This window comes from Monodon monoceros, unplaced genomic scaffold, assembly GCF_005190385.1.
Source record: "Monodon monoceros isolate NGI ecotype Baffin Bay Population unplaced genomic scaffold, NGI_Narwhal_1 Super_Scaffold_11, whole genome shotgun sequence".
In the NCBI taxonomy this organism is placed as follows: Eukaryota; Metazoa; Chordata; class Mammalia; order Artiodactyla; family Monodontidae; genus Monodon; species Monodon monoceros.
The window spans coordinates 65759675-65775559 of record NW_021703767.1 but is presented as its reverse complement, the minus strand read 5'-3'; the positions used below and the strand labels follow the sequence as shown (position 1 = coordinate 65775559).

At 37.6% G+C, this 15885-nt stretch overlaps 1 protein-coding gene across 2 annotated transcripts in view; it reads left to right on the top strand.

Annotated features, from left to right (window-relative positions):
* GSK3B (glycogen synthase kinase 3 beta) overlaps positions 1-13980 on the top strand; it is a 197517-nt gene extending 183537 nt beyond the window's left edge. The window contains exon 11 of one of the 2 annotated variants that reach the window (XM_029215533.1): positions 13803-13980. In XM_029215533.1, coding sequence (XP_029071366.1) covers positions 13803-13870 — 68 coding nt within the window. In that variant the 3' untranslated portion in view covers positions 13871-13980. The remainder of the gene's footprint in view (positions 1-13802) is intronic. The other variant, XM_029215532.1, reaches the window with a different exon arrangement.
* The last annotated feature ends 1905 nt before the right edge of the window (positions 13981-15885 follow it).

Sequence of the window (15885 nt, the reverse complement as noted above, 5' to 3'; positions counted from 1 at the left end):
TGGGTCAGACCCATTTTTGCCAAAGGGCGTTTATGCTCCAAGAGAGAAAATCTTGCATTACTAGTTCTTAGCATTCAGCAGTGAGGTCAAAATCTCTCTCATGTTGTCTGACACAGAGTTGTTTGTTCCTGTCCGATCTTATTCTTTTAGAATGTTGCTAATAAGGATTTAAAACATTTCATTCTAATCTGTGGCCTGTCTTCATTCCAGAAAAAGTTTGGAAAGAAAGATCTTTTTTCTAGTTCTAGTTTCATCAGCACATGTTAACCTTGAGAAAGTCATTTGAACTTTATTAGTTTTAGTAATGTCTTATTAGTTTTCTCAATCTGTAAAATGAGTGGCAGTGCTCTCTTAGAGTAATATGGTACAAATCAATTATGTACTGAAATGTGCTTTGAATTTTTTAAATGTAAAAATATAGAGGTCGTTTTTGGTTTTGTTTTTAACTATGACCTCTATTTAGAAGGAAGACAGAATTACTTAGATGAGCTATTAATAAACTTAATAATTCACTGGCCAACGTTAGATTACACAGATTGTTCAAAACATTAAATAGGCCCTAACCCCGAACTAGTACACTTACTTGTTGATCTAGTTTCTAGGAATTGTTTTAGACTGTGAATAACAATGAGAATTATGATTGGTAAGTTTTGAGTAATTTTAAATGATTTTCTAAATGTGAAATACTAAACTAGTTAATGATTGCAACTAAGGTTTTGGGCAAATTGTCTGCCTGGTAGGATCCTAGTATGTAACCTGATTTTGATGTTGCTTTGATACAGGTTACAGCAGTCCTCAAAAAATATTTTATTGTGGTATATACATTTTATAGCTGTTGAAATCGAATTTCAACATAAATATGGAAACTGACATTAGACTTTGATCCTGAGAATTTACTTTAAAGTTGAAATAGATCAGGGTATGAGGAATTTAATAGAGGAATAGTAGGCTAAGGGCAGAGCTAAAATTAAAGGAATGTATGCCTTGAGTATCTTAATAGTTATCAGAAAGGATTTCACATATTTCTCTGAGCCTCCTAGTGGCTAAAGTAAATAAAGAAATGATATCTGTTAAAAATTTCCATTGGGGCTTCCCTGGTGGCACAGTGGTTGAGAGTCCGCCTGCCGATGCAGGGGACACGGGTTCGTGCCCCGGTCCAGGAAGATCCCACAAGCCGCGGAGTGGCTGGGCCCGTGAGCCATGGCCGCTGAGCCTGCGCGTCCGGAGCCTGTGCTCCGCAACGGGAGAGGCCACAACAGTGAGAGGCCCGTGTACCGCAAAAAAAAAAAAAAAAAAAATTTCCATTGTTCATTAGATTAAAAGCACACTGGTGGCTTAGGAGAAGCAAAGTGTTTCTGACTCTGCTGTTTAGAAATACTAAAAGTATTTCTCCTTTAGGGTCACAGATTTGGTACTATAAGAGATAAGAGTAAATGAAATTCTCAACAATAAAGTTTCAACAATAAATGTAATGGTGAGTTCCATTTGGATACTTTCTTAAGTGCCCTTCATGCCCTTCAGTGTAAGACAAAGGCATACCACCACAGTGTAGTTAAAGGAAAACAGTTTCCTTTGGGGCCAAAGTAATGCGAGCCAAAGTAAATGTCACCAAACATACCTCAGGAAATGCTCATCTAGATGAAGGGATTGACTGTATGACCTTAACGGCCACCTGTATTTATGTAAATATATATGTATGTGCGTGTACACATATTTTAAATAAGAATTTGGTAGTATAAGTTATATTCTTTAGTAACACCTTAAAATATACATGCTCTTTGTTGTCTCTCTTAGCTTCAGTTTCTTTATCCATAAAACAGGAATAGTAAATACCCACTACATATAGTTGTGAGAAGTAAGATATAAAATGTACAAAGTGCTTAACACTTTGCCTGGTCACATGGTAGACTTTCAGTGAAAGGAAACTGCTACACTATTTTTATTATTGTTATTGCCAAGTAAGGACAGATCCAGAAATGTTAAAAACCAGCCATGTGAAAGGCAGGTTGACATCCATCCTCTTATGAAAAAGGATCATTCTTATGAAAGAACCTGTGACTCTCCTCACCTGAATAAATAGACACCCCATCTCTCCACCCAAGCAGTGAGGGAATGAATGCCTGCTGACATGGCTGAAACTTTCCTCACAAAGCATTTCCAGGTCTGTTCCAAGGTATGAAGAAGTAAACTGTTAAGCTACAAAGCTTCAGACCTTGAAGATCTGAACCTGGAAATTTTTCTAATTTAAAATTATCAAAATCAGAATTTCTAATCACCCACCCTAGGTGCAGCACCACAATAGAACCCAATATGTCTTTGGGTGAATTAATTGCAATATGTACTTCTAACTAAACAATTGGCTTACTTAGTTTAAGTCAATTTAATGGAGAATATACATGAAAATAGGGCCACTTTTAGTTTAGGACAAAACCATATCAACAAGAAGCAGAATATCTACTTTGACTAGCCTGAGAATGTGCCTCCTAGTCATCTAACATTGGATTTAGATCACTAAGAAACAACTTCGGAAGAGAAGCATAGCCCTGAAATTATCTTCTGATCTGTTAAAATACCATTTCTGCTGATGCTCCGCACCACTGAAGTTCAGCTTCTGTCACACATGTTTGTATCTTGAGCAAGATCATCAGAATACAGAGGCTCCTAGATGACTGCCTCAGAAGCTTTTGTGTTGTTTATAGCTGGCTTAAATAAGAATGGAGTTCTGTGACATTTATGTTGTTCTGGGAGCAAAGCTAAATCCTAAAGTAGGTAGGATAAAAGCAGAAGAAGAACAAAGTAGAATGATGAAGATGCCATCAACCGTGATCATACTGACTATATTATCATGAAATAAGCTTTAGATTTTAGTCAATTTCTTTTGGTAGCCAAAGTTATTAAATGGTATTCAGATGTTAGGTCTTATTAAATTTTAAATACATTGTAGGCAGAAATCTCAATTTAGTCTCTATATTGCTACTTCTGGAAAAGCAAAGAAAGTAAACCTTTTCTTATCCAGATTGTGGCCTAAAGGTTATTATTCCATGGCCTAAAGGTGAGATTACTCTGGGAATATATGGTTGTTATTCTCTAGCCTCTCCAAAAGAACCTTGATCAGTACAATAGAATATCACAGTAATAGCTATTTTTCTCACCTTTCTTGAAAATAGTAAAGATAGCTTCGATCAGTTTAATGAGATTAATACTGAGGAAACTGTTTTTGCAGATGTTTCAACTACTTTTTCCATGTGTTGTATTCAAGGTTCCGGTAGTGACTGCAGATGAATGGATAAAGACCTGTTGGAAAGCATTACTATGTACAAGAGCTAACACAGCAGCATTCATACTTTTTTATTCACTAATCCCACTTTAGGGATCTTAACTTCAGGGTACATCTAATAGAAGAAAAAAAGCTACCATGTACAGAGATATGAATAGGAATAATTATATAATAACAAAAAAAGAGAGCCAATATGATCTGAATGGTCAACAGTAGGAAAATGTTTCAGTACATTATGAAATCTCCATTTGTATGTAACCATGAAAGACAATTATGAAACTTACATTTGTGGAAATATCTTAATTTATGTGGAGAAAACTTAAAAATCTTATGTACCATGTTGGTAACTGTGCCAAAATATGTATTTGCATGTGGATAGGAACTAGATACAAATATACAGAAATTAAAACAGTTGTGTTAAATTAGTGGGTATGGATGTTGTTAGTGGTGGGGAGTTTTTTTCCCTCAAAAACTTTCATTCTTTTAAATTGTTTTTAGAATACCTCAGTGCCTGGGGGCATTATATCTGATTGTGGCTCTGATTGACACGAGAAACTCCTGAAAAGTATACATACCACTCTCAGTCCATAAAGTATAATTTCTTATTTTGATATTTATACCTGATTTTTCTCCACACCCCCAACAGATCCTCCCAATTATTCCATTTGGGAGACCATTCATCTGGACCATCTAGAGTAATACATCTTGAGGAATTATAGTTTTGCTAATCAAATATGAACCACTTTAGAGATAATCTGATCCAGTGCCACCTGAGTTAAGTGTGAGATGTGGTTGGGAATTTCAGCTAGAGCAGTTTTCTCTCTGCTTTGTATATTAGTCTTCTTCCAGTGCAATAGTTCTGCTATTAAAACAAATTTGAAAACCACTGATTTCACCTTTCTTATTATCTACTGAGAACTAGTGTCTCATGCTTGTGTATATTCAGTAACTGGAATATTCAGTAACACATTCCATCTTTGTATCACTTTGTTAGAAATCCTCTTTCATTCAGTGATCCTACTCTGGGATTATAGAAAACCAACCCAATTCTTACACGCAAAAGTCCTTCAAATTTTAATGATGGCTAGCATCCCCTCCATACTAATGAGGATTTTAAATCCTAATCCTGAATATGTTCTAAAGTATCAGGATGTTAGGTTTTCTATACAATTATTTGTCATCTGCACATTTCATAAACACATCAATTTTTTGCCTCTATCCAAGCAACTAATAGAATATATTAACCAGGACAAGTCAGAGCCTACTAGTTTTTTGTTTTGTTTTGTTTTTTTGCCTTTACTGAAGTTACTGATAAAATAAGTTAAATGGGACTATGCAACGCTTACTAGGGATTATTCTTCTGACAGTCTCTGAATAACTGGTCTCTTAACTACAGACCAACCTTACAATACTCATTTATATAATAATGTTATGAAAACTAAGTTAAATGCTTTGCTGTTGTCAAGAAAACTTTCAGATTTTTTCCATCAAAAAAGAAACTCTGTTAAAGATGGAAATGAAATTTTTTTTTTTTAAGACTTAAGGAAATTTCTAGTGCTTAAATATTTGTAAACTGAATTTCTGTAATCCATTTAAGAATGTGTTTGTTGGACTATAGATTCTGGGTTTAAAGACATTTAAAATGTATAGATTTCCCTCACCTTCCTCGGGCTGCATTTTGTTTATTAGGATTTTTGTTATATCCTTTCCAGGTTGAAAACCCTTCTAACAGAAAAGGGAATCATGATAAGAGTTGGACAAGGTCTGTCTTCTCTGTCTTTTTACCTGGTCAGGGGGCTTAATGTTTTTTGATCTTGCTTTGAAACCCTTTGCTGTTACCTCATTTAAACCAAATCTGGCCTGTTCTGACAAGTGCACATTTTTATTTTCTATTCTTCCTGGGATGTGTGCCCTACTTTTTAAATTATGAGCCCATCAAAGAAAACCCTTTTAGTTGGTTTCTTTGGTTCTTCTCCTTTTACTTTGCATTGAGAGTATGTGCAATTGTTTGGTTGGTCAGAATTTTGATTTTCATAATTTTCTATTTCTTGTCAGTTATTAACCCCTTTTGAAGACTGTAACTACAAAATCATACCTATTTGTTCCCTGAACTTTTTGAAATGCATTTTGCTAAAGTCATGTTTCAGTTTAGCCAGGGCTAGTGATCCCTTTTTCTTACTATTACAGTTATTTTTACCCCAGAATTTCTGTCACCCTGTCACCTTCTACATCACCAGACAGTTTTTTCTAGCTGGGCAGAATTAAACCCAGAGTAATTTCTCCCATTGTTTGTTTCCACTGATTTTGATAAATAAAATGTTAAATTAAGTCAGTGTATCAAATACTTACTTTCCTAAAATAATGGTTACCATCCCTTTATCCCCCCCCACCCCCCCAGGTATGATTATCCTTTGCCTCTGTGGCACTTGTATAGTGTGCTCTGGGAAAGCTGCACCCATACCCTGTCTAGCTGCAGAACCCACAGTGTTGCCCTCAGGTGTTCATCTTCCAAACTCTTTCCTGTCTATTTTCTCTTTGTCTTAACCTAAATGTATGTGGAATTTTATAAAAATATATAACTTTTTTTAAAAACCCAAGGATTTTTCTCTGTTAAAAATACAGTATATAATTATTTTAGAAAATAAGACTCTCCATATTCTCGCTTCCAAAGAAAATCAAAGGTAACACTATTTAATATATTTTAGTCTAGTTATCAGTGGACAGAGATAACTCTGTCCCATTTTTTTAATGGGCTTATGCTATTTGGGGGAAGGGGAGTACATGACTTTAGTATTCAACCAGTATTCTAAGCCTGTACCATAATTTCTTTAACTAATTCCTTATTCTTGGACATTTGGGTTGTGTCCCAGTTTTTAGAAGAATTCCTGAGTCAAAAGATATAAGGAAGTTTTTTTTAATACATATTGTCAAATTGCCTTCCAGAAAGTTTGTCCCAGTCTACAATGGTAATGCACATATTTTTTCACTTCTCTATTACTTCAACACTAGCCAGCCCAGAGTGGGGTGGGGGAGGTGCAGAGTGCATGTGCACACGTGTATTTTTATGCATTACCAACTTAGCAGATGAAAAAGGTGTGTGTAGGTACAGTGCTATACCCATTTCCTCCTATTGGCTCTGTGTTTGAAATACAGACTTCCATCCATATGTGCCAGTTTGACAAATTCACTGACACCAATGAGACTATATCTACCCTCTGTTAGAATTTCAAGTTCACTTAGTGAGTTTGTGTATAGGTACCTAAAGTCAAACCATCTTTGTCGTTATTTTCACCAGAGCAGTGCTAAGTATCACTTCTAGGAAATTGCTTCTTTTTATGTAAAACATGTTCTTTCCTATTAAGTCAAAAATTTTACCTGGGTTTTTCCTCCTTCCTCCAAAAGTAATGTAATAAAACCTTCTTGATTAAGTTGGTGAGTGTCCTATAAGACATTCTTCCCGGTGTTCTTCAGGTGTTCCTCAGTTCCTTACCTGAAGTTACCTGTTTATGTTCATATGCCTTTTCTTATTCTTTGTTCCTAAACTAAGTCTTTTAACTTAAAAGATGAAAATATATCCTGTGTCCCCATCGCCTTCAGTTTTTTTACCCTGAACAAGCCTCTTAATTGAAATGTGCTCTGCCCCTGAACTCACAGCAGCTAAGACCTCTACTGCTGGCACATCAAGTATAAACAGTGTTGTTGATAAGCCCTCCAGGTTTGCTGCTGGATTGATTGGCTCACTAGCACCTGAATTTCAGTTCTATTTTTTAAATGACTGAAGCCACCATGGAGTCTTGTGCCACACCTTTTCCTTGGAATAATATGACGTGAGAGGTGATGGTGCTTTGCTGAGGAGTGTTGCCCCTCCCTCTCCCTCATTATGACACACACAAAATTGTCAAACTCATAGTAGACAGTATAAAGAGAAAAGTGAAAATTGAATCCTTTTCCTTAATAGTGATACTACTTTGATTTCATTAGTGTGGATTATGATTTCGGTTTAAATATAACTTTGGGGTATACCTTTAATTCTCTCTGAGTAATGTTTCATGTGTTGTTTGTTCATGTGTCAGTTAATAACATGAATGTCTGAGACATAGTTTTATAGTAAAGGCATTTCCACTTGGAACAGCTTGAATAGCAACATCCTGAGTTAGCTACACAGTACAAACAGCGTGGCACAGGCCTCCAAAACTTTATCTTTTAGAGGAGTTGACCTGTCATGAGACATTTCTAACTTGCTATAAAAACAGGATAGCTGGCGAATAGAAATACATAATATAGGCTTGGGAGAGCATAATAAAGGAAATAAGGAAATAAAAGTATACTTAAAGTTCCCAAGTATACTTGTAAAGTACATGTAAAGCACAAAAAGCATTTGATATATCTGAAATACGCTCTTCTACTAATATGCCAATAATGATTTTATAGCTTTTGAGAATCTGAAAACGTGTTTAGGGTAAATAAGGAACTACATTTTTATTTTTATTTAATTTCAATTAAATTTAAATAACCATATGTAGCTAGCAGTCATCCTATTAGAGAGTGCAGATAAAACATTTCCATTATTGCTGTTGAGCCAGACAATGAACACTTGTATCAATTAGAAGGTTTTAACTTTTATAGACCCATAGTTCTGGAATACTGAGCAGAGTCTTAGGAACCCCAGCTCCTTTGTTTATTCTCTGTCCTTTCCTCCTGACCTGTTCCCTTGTTTTCTGCTTTTCTATTTAAACCTTTTGGTGACAGTTTGTAAATGTGGGACCTTCCATTCACTCTCCTTCCCCTCCCCATTTACACATTTATCAGACACATTTGGAGGGAGAATGGACAGGACTTGCTGATACATTGGCGGGGGTGGGGGAGTGAAGAATCGAGGTAAGAACTTTTGGTTTACTGCCTGAACAACTAGATGATGCAGTTTCCTCGGAATTGAGACAGCTACCCATCAAATCCATGACTCGATTATGTAGCAACTCTTACAGATCTTTGAGACTCTGAGAATAAAACTGTGAATCCTCTCCTGAAAAATATATGTATCAGATATGGAATTTTGTACATAAAAACTTACTCTAGGACAAAAATCGCAGCCTGGTGGACTCTGTTGGGAACTTAATACCTTAGAGCTTCACCCTTAGTTTCACTATGGGATTGCCCAACTTGTCATTTTTACATCTGAAGTCACACAGAGTAAAATTGGTCTCAATACAGTACATGCACAAATTCCCTTTGCCATATCCAATACAAAAGTCATAGAACCATAGACTCTTCTCAGCATTAGGGAAAAAACAATTGAACATCTGATGCAATCTTTCTTGCTTGTACAGTTTATTAGGAGCATACCTAATTTTGTAGAGGGACTTGGTTCATGGGCTTGTGAACACAAACCCTAACTGGCATTTAAGTTATTTGACCTATATGTATGCATTAGTTATCTGTTGCTGTGTATCAAGAGACCCCAAAATTTAGCAGCTTAAGAGTAAACATTTCGGGCTTCTCTGGTGGCACAGTGGTTAAGAATCCACCTGCCAATGCAGGGGACACGGGTTCAAGCCCTGGGCCGGGAAGATCCCACATGCCACGGAGCAACTAAGCCCGTGCACCACAACTACTGAGCCTGTGCTCTAGAGCCCGCGAGCCACAGCTACTGAAGCCTGAGCACCTAGAGCCCGTGCTCCACAACAAGAGAAGCCACTGCAATGAGAAGCCTGCACACCGCGATGAAGAGTAGCCCCTGCTCGCCACAACTAGAGAAAACCCGCATGCAGCTACGAAGACCCAAAAGTAAAAAAGTAAATAAATTTTTAAAAACGAATAAAAGACAAAAAAGACATTAAAAAAAAAAGAATAAACATTTAGTATCTCACACAGTTTTCATGGGTCAGAAATTCAGAAGCAGCCTAACTGTATAATTCTGGGTCAGGATTTCTCATGAGGTTGTAGCCAAAATGTCAGCCAGGGCTTCAGACATCTGAAGGCTGGTTGCCTGGGGCTGGAAGCTGTACTTCCAGGATGGCTCATTCGTGTGGTTAGTGACTCTGAGCTGGCTGTATGCAGAAGGCCCAGTCCCTCACCACGTGGACCTCTCCGTAGTGCTACTTGAGTATCTCACATTGTGGCAGCTGGCTTCCCCTAGGCCAAGCAATCCAAGGAGGAGAAGGTGGAAGCCACAGTGTCTTTTATGTCCTAACTTTGTAAGTCACGCACCATTATTTCTGCAATATCCTGTTGGTTACACAGGTCAGCCCTATTTACTGGGGGAGGGGACTGCATGAGGGCATGGACATCAAGAGGTGCATGACTCATTGAAGTCATCTTCGAGGGTGGCTACCACAATGTAAAAGAACGGTCTTATACCTTCCTCCCCCAAAACTGATTATTCTCTCCTTTCTCCCTCAAGTCCATTCTTCATTTGGTTTGTTGGTTGGTTGGTTTATTGTGCAGCAGTATCAGAAGGGTGGTAATGAGCATTGGTTTCTAGGAATGTTGGAAGTCAGTGAAATATCAGCTCTATAGTTGTTTCCAAAACACTTGTATCTCTGTATACCCCATAGAGACTGTTTGAAAATTAGATAATAAAATAGCCATCCTCTTAATTCTTCATATTATAAATTCACCTGTTTTAATGTAGTAACTCTTTAGTTAATAGAAATAGACTTCTGGAAATCACACTGGATTATGTAGGGGTTAGGTCTGAATGAAAGTCCTCTCTCTCCCTTTGCTAGGAGATCTTTTCTGCTTGTCTCCTATAGGCATAAAGGTAATCATATTCTTCCTCTGTTCCCTCTGTGCTCAGCTCTCCACTTGTTAGCTCTGTGACCTTAGACACATTATCTCATCGCTTTGTGCATCCATTTTTTCCCATTTGCAAAATGGGTGCAATAATTGTACCTGTTTCTTGCTTTGTAGGCTAAATGACATGCTTGCAACATACTTAGTATGATGTCTAGCACATTGGTAAGCACCCAGATGTCAATAACTGCTACCACTGATACTTACTGTGGTGGTGATGGTGGTTATTGCAGTCACACTAAACTATACATCTGTGTATTTCTAGATGTTTCTTTTACCTTTCCATTTATTGGACAATTACTAAGCACTTCTTAGGCCTTATTACATAGATGGGTGGTATTATCACCATTTTACAGATGGGGAAATTGAGGGTAGAGAGGTTAAATAACTTGTTCCAAAATCACACAGTTATTAAGTTGTACAACTTTGTGAAATTGGATTAGATTTAAGGAAGATATATCACTGTGAACTTCAGAAGAGCATCTCAAGACTGAAAACAAGAGACTATGTAGTCAATCTTTGACTCTTCATAGTTGGATCCTTTATAATCAAAAGATCTTAGTTTAAATCATAATGCCAGGTTGCATCACTTTTACCAGTACATATGTAATGGGAAGGGAATGAAGGAGAGGCAAAATGAGCTTTGCTGCTTTTAAAGAGTTACTGTTTAGACATAGAGAACAGACTTGTGGTTACCAACGGGGAGGGGTGTTGCGGGGGATGGACTGGGAGTTTGGGATTAGCAGATGCAAACTGTTACATATAGAGTGGATAACAGCAAGGTCCTACTGTATAGCACAGGGAAGTGTATTCAATATCCTGTCTGATAAACCGTAACGGAAAAGAATATTTTAAAAAAAGAATGTCAAAAAAAAAGTTACTGTTTTAAATGCTTGAGAAGAAAAGTTACAGAAATTGCAGTAAACATCTAAGTCTAGTGACAGTTTATCAGAATTTTAAATTAATGAACATTTTTATTATAGAGGGTCCATATTAATTCGGATTCAACTCTGTAAAATAAATTTACAGACTTGACAGTGAGATCAAAATAAGCATGTACCAAGAAGAACTTTAAAAACATAGTTTTGCTCATTTAGTAAACCAGGCAGTCTGTTGGAGCTACTATTGAGTTTATGGAGAGTCACGTTTGTTTGTTTTGCTTTTCTCCTCCCTGTGCTTTGTCTCCCTCTGAAAAGCAGAGAACTCTCCTTTCTCAGGAAAGACATGTATAATTTGATTTTAAGTAGAGTTCATTGCACAGGGCATAGGGTTTTTGTTTCTTTGTTTTTGATGAATGAGTCCAGTGCTGTGACTTTATATTATCCTGTGATATCAAGGATAATTGTAATCAAAATAATTAGCTGTTAAAATTTTACTCATTAGGTGATTTGGAAATAATTCAAAGAAAAATAAGAGATCATTAAATTACAAACCTGAGGAATATGAATGTTTTTTATTATTCAGAACGTGATTTTGTTTCTGGTTATATGCCCACTTAAAAGGCTTATGCTTTTTATTATGATCATACAAGCAGCCTTTGAATTTATCCAAGGAAGGGAAGACTAGTTTTGGGAATGTCATAGGCTCATAGGTAATAGCCGCTGAAAGGACAATAGCACATTAGTAGCTAAATAAGATATTGCCAAAGAGTAAATTAATGTAATGGGCTGGCTGGCAATGTAGAGGAGCCTTGGTGAATGTTGGCCAATAGCTAGTGGCTGCTATAGCCAGAGCTGCTAACACTGCTGGTATGTGTGCTGATCTCTTAAGTCCTGAGGAAGACCAGAATGTGACAGTTTTACCTGTCATCTTCACATGTTGAAAATGAGAGGAAAGTGCTGTTTGATGATAATCATGCAGGTTCTGAGTGTCATCCAAAGCATGAGAAATGCTGCAATAATAAGCATGGGTTTGTGAGGAGCATTATAATTCTGAAATATCTCTGTGCCAATATCTCTGTGCCTTCCAGGCTTTCTCAGGAGTGTTGTTTTTAATGTAGCCTGTGCCTAAATTATGAAAATGAACATTTTTCCTGAAAAAGCCTTTATAGGAACCTGTGGCCTGGATAGGAATTGATGTTAGGTTATTGATGCACAGAATTGGGATGATCATTGAGAATAAAACTCCTGCTAAGTAGGGCGTATCCAGGAAAAACCAAGAGTTAATGAATGAAGTATTAGTACAATTACTGACTGATTATTGGGAAAGGCTGTTTGCCTGCCTTTGGAGACTAGGTTATATGCTATATATCATATACCCTCTCTTGCCACCTGTCCATGTGCCATGCAGATAAGTTAACATGATGCCATGCCATGGGCAATATGAAACTAACGCGTGGATCCTGATGTCATAATGTCTGTGCTTATTTTCATGAAAATAGTGCTATAGATGTTTTGAAGGAAGTAAAATGAATTAAACACAACCATTCTTATTAAGAGATATAAACATTTTTTCCCCAAAGGCTGAGTTAAATGTATGTAAGGGTAGATTGTTTTGAGGAACAATTGGGAATTTAGGAAGGAAGTATAGTTTTTAACGAGTGGCTATCAAAATGATAAACTGAATAGCTAATCCTTAAGAGTTCCTTAAGCTACAGTTGCTGTGTATCCTTGGGGTCTTTTGTTTCTTGCTCAATTAAAAAATTCAAAGTAGAAAGATCCAAAGACCAAATGTTGCCTTCAACCATAACATTTACTCTACTCAACATAGGATCCAGGAGAGCTACAGTCTTGAGAGAGAGACAAAACTTCTGTTTTTTGGTGTCCCTAGCCTTGATAGCCAAGGGTGGTGGACTTCTAGGGCGATGGCTCTTGGAAGTTGCCCATCTCAGTCAAGCCACCTCCCTTCTTGCTCAGGGCTTAGTGTGAAGTTTTTGAGAGAAAATTTGCCTAGCAGTATATTCCCAGTCACATGTGTGATGACAGGGATGCCACTTGACAAGCCACTGAAACAGCAGTATCTTGCCTACCCAAGATGGAGAGCCAGTCTGGACACAGTTAAATGTCTGTGTAAATGTTAATGGAGGCTGTGAAATAATAATGGACCTTAAAAAGTGTGAGTGGGGGGGGCAGGGGTTCAAGTTAGTTGTAAAGTTATATGTATTTTTAAAGGATTAGGTAAAGTAAGCTCAAGTGCTAAGACATTTGACTATAAGATGCTTTATTGAATTGAATAAGGGAATTGGTACTACAATGGCTGAAATTTCCTTTTTGCTGGTTGTCTCTTCCATTTGTATGAATAACGAAGGGGGACTGTACCTAGAAAGCAAGCAGCTGAGTTTGATTTATGCTTGGTGCTTCTCCCATCACCACTGACCCATATTACTTTCACTGCCCCACTCATTCACCCACTTAAGCAGATGGCATATTGTAACACCATTCAGAATTTTTAGCAAGTTTTCACAGCTGTACACTGTTCATTTATTTTCAGGTGAGCTAGAGTCCACCTGAGTATTCATGCTCTGCTAATCCCAGCTGTGGCAAGAGCTTTGACAGAAATGGTCTCTGGCTCCCTGAGTCTGTAACTTACTCAAAGATACCGTCTTCTCTGTACCAAGACCTGGCCAACGCACATACTTAACTCTAAGCAGAAGAAAATTCAGATTTCATAGTATTGGCCATATTCAAAACAACGTTCCAGATACAGCTCTCAGCCTGCAGTTGAGGCCACGTACTTTTCTCTCTGGGGTGTTACAGCATTGTTCATGCTCTCTCTTGGGGCTTTTGATTTGCAGATGCTAATGCTGGAGACCGTGGACAGACCAATAACGCCGCTTCCGCATCAGCTTCCAACTCCACCTGAACAGTCCCGAGCAGCCAGCTGCACAGGAAAAACCACCAGTTACTTGAGTGTCACTCAGCAACACTGGTCACATTTGGAAAGAAAATTAAAAAGAGAAAAAAACCTGTTCATTTTAGTGTTCAATTTTTTTATTATTATTGTTGTTCTTATTTAACCTTGTAAAATATCTATAAATACAAACCAATTTCATTGTATTCTCACTTTGAGGGAGACCCAGGGGTTGGGAGGGGTCGTGGGGAGGGGAAAGCGGGGCACTAGAACACACAGTCTCTCTCCCACGACAATCTTTTTTTTATCAAAAGTCTGCTGTTGTATACTTTAAAAACAGGACTCCTGCCTCATGCCCCTTCCACAAAAGAAGAAAACTTTGTTCTGTGCGGAAGTTTTTTTGAACTTTGTTTTCTTTTAAAGTCAAGTGTAAGACTTGGGTATAGTGCACAGCTTGAAATTGGTTGGGAGCTTAGCAGGTGTAACTCAATGGGGACTTAAATGTCACTTGTAAAATTAATCCATATCCTCGGGTACTTGAAGACATGCCTTTGGCATGTTGATGGCAGGTGTGGCAGACAAAAAAGGAAATGTGTGTCATTTGTAACCCTGGAGGTCAATAAAGTTTGAATTTATAAGGGGAAAATTCTTAATTGATTTGTTAAGGTTTTATTTTGCTCTTAATCAGTGCTAGTGGTGAAGAAACTTAACGTAGGAAGCTGTCAAAGGAGGAGCGTGTGTGCTCTGTGTGTGGATCTTTGTTTGCCTGACCAAAGGTTCTCTATAAATCTTAGTACAATTTTAATCTAGTGACCTAGGAGGAGACTAAAAAGGGTGCTGAGCTGGCTCCTCTGACTGCAGAGGTCAAAAGCTGACGAACCTGGAGGAAGGGGACAGGCCAGGGGCAGGTCTCACCACTGTGGATGAATTTGTCCAGATTTTTTCTAAAGTTGCTTCCCTTGGAAAGATACACTTGAGAGGACATCATAGTTAAATAATGTGAACTATAACAGTCTACTGGTTTATTTTTCATATTTTTTAATTGCAAAATGAGCTTGCAGAAAGTGCCACATTCTGCACCTAGTTCTGATTTTAAATCCAAATCTAGAATCTGTATTTAATTTCAGCCTTTTTAACCTCATGCTTTTTAAATTTTATTTATTGACGCATGTGAGATAGACCATTATGATTTTAGATGGTAGGAATATTAAAAACTACACATCAAAATGATATAAACAGTCACTTGTACCTGCTGACTTTATAGGAAAGCTGATTATATAAATGTGTGTATATATGTTATATACATAGATTCAATACTGCCTTTAGTTTTGGGTTTTTTGTTTGTTTGTTTGTTTGTTTGTTTTTGTCCACAGTATCAAAATTGACTGGTTGAAGCATGAGAAGAATGTTTCCCCCCAAACCCAGTTAAAAATTTTTGTTTCTGTTTTTCTTTGTATAATCAGTGAACAGTGTAAGAATCAGTCTCTGTTTTTGAAGAAAAAGCAATATTCCTTGGAAAGCAAGGAGAATTGAAGGATTATGTTGGCAGTGAGGAAATAGATTTTCACAACTAGTTTGGTTTATATGTTTAAGGTTGACATCTTTGCGGGCCTTATATACTCTAAAATGAACCTTAGTCACCTTGGTGCTTATGGGCCATTACTTGACCTAATGAATCTTTAAGGCACAATCAGTTGTACTTTACATTTAAAGATCACTTGAGTGATGGCCGCCTTTCCCGCCTACCTTCCTTCCTTCCCCATACACCTTCCAAGGTTAGCTGATAACTGTAGGGCTGCAGAGCTGAGCCCCAGATTGTGTGTAACCTCCTTTCACCCTCCTTGTTGCCACCTTAGGACATGTTAGGGGTCTCGCCCTCCAGGTGATTTGGAAGTAGAGTGTCTTGGCAGCCCTCACGCAGGTCCCGGCACCCTGTCCTGCTTCTTAACAAAGTGTGTGTGACTCTCCAAGAGAGTCGTACTGCCTGCTGACATGAACCAGTACCCAGAGAGACAACGGTGAGCCAT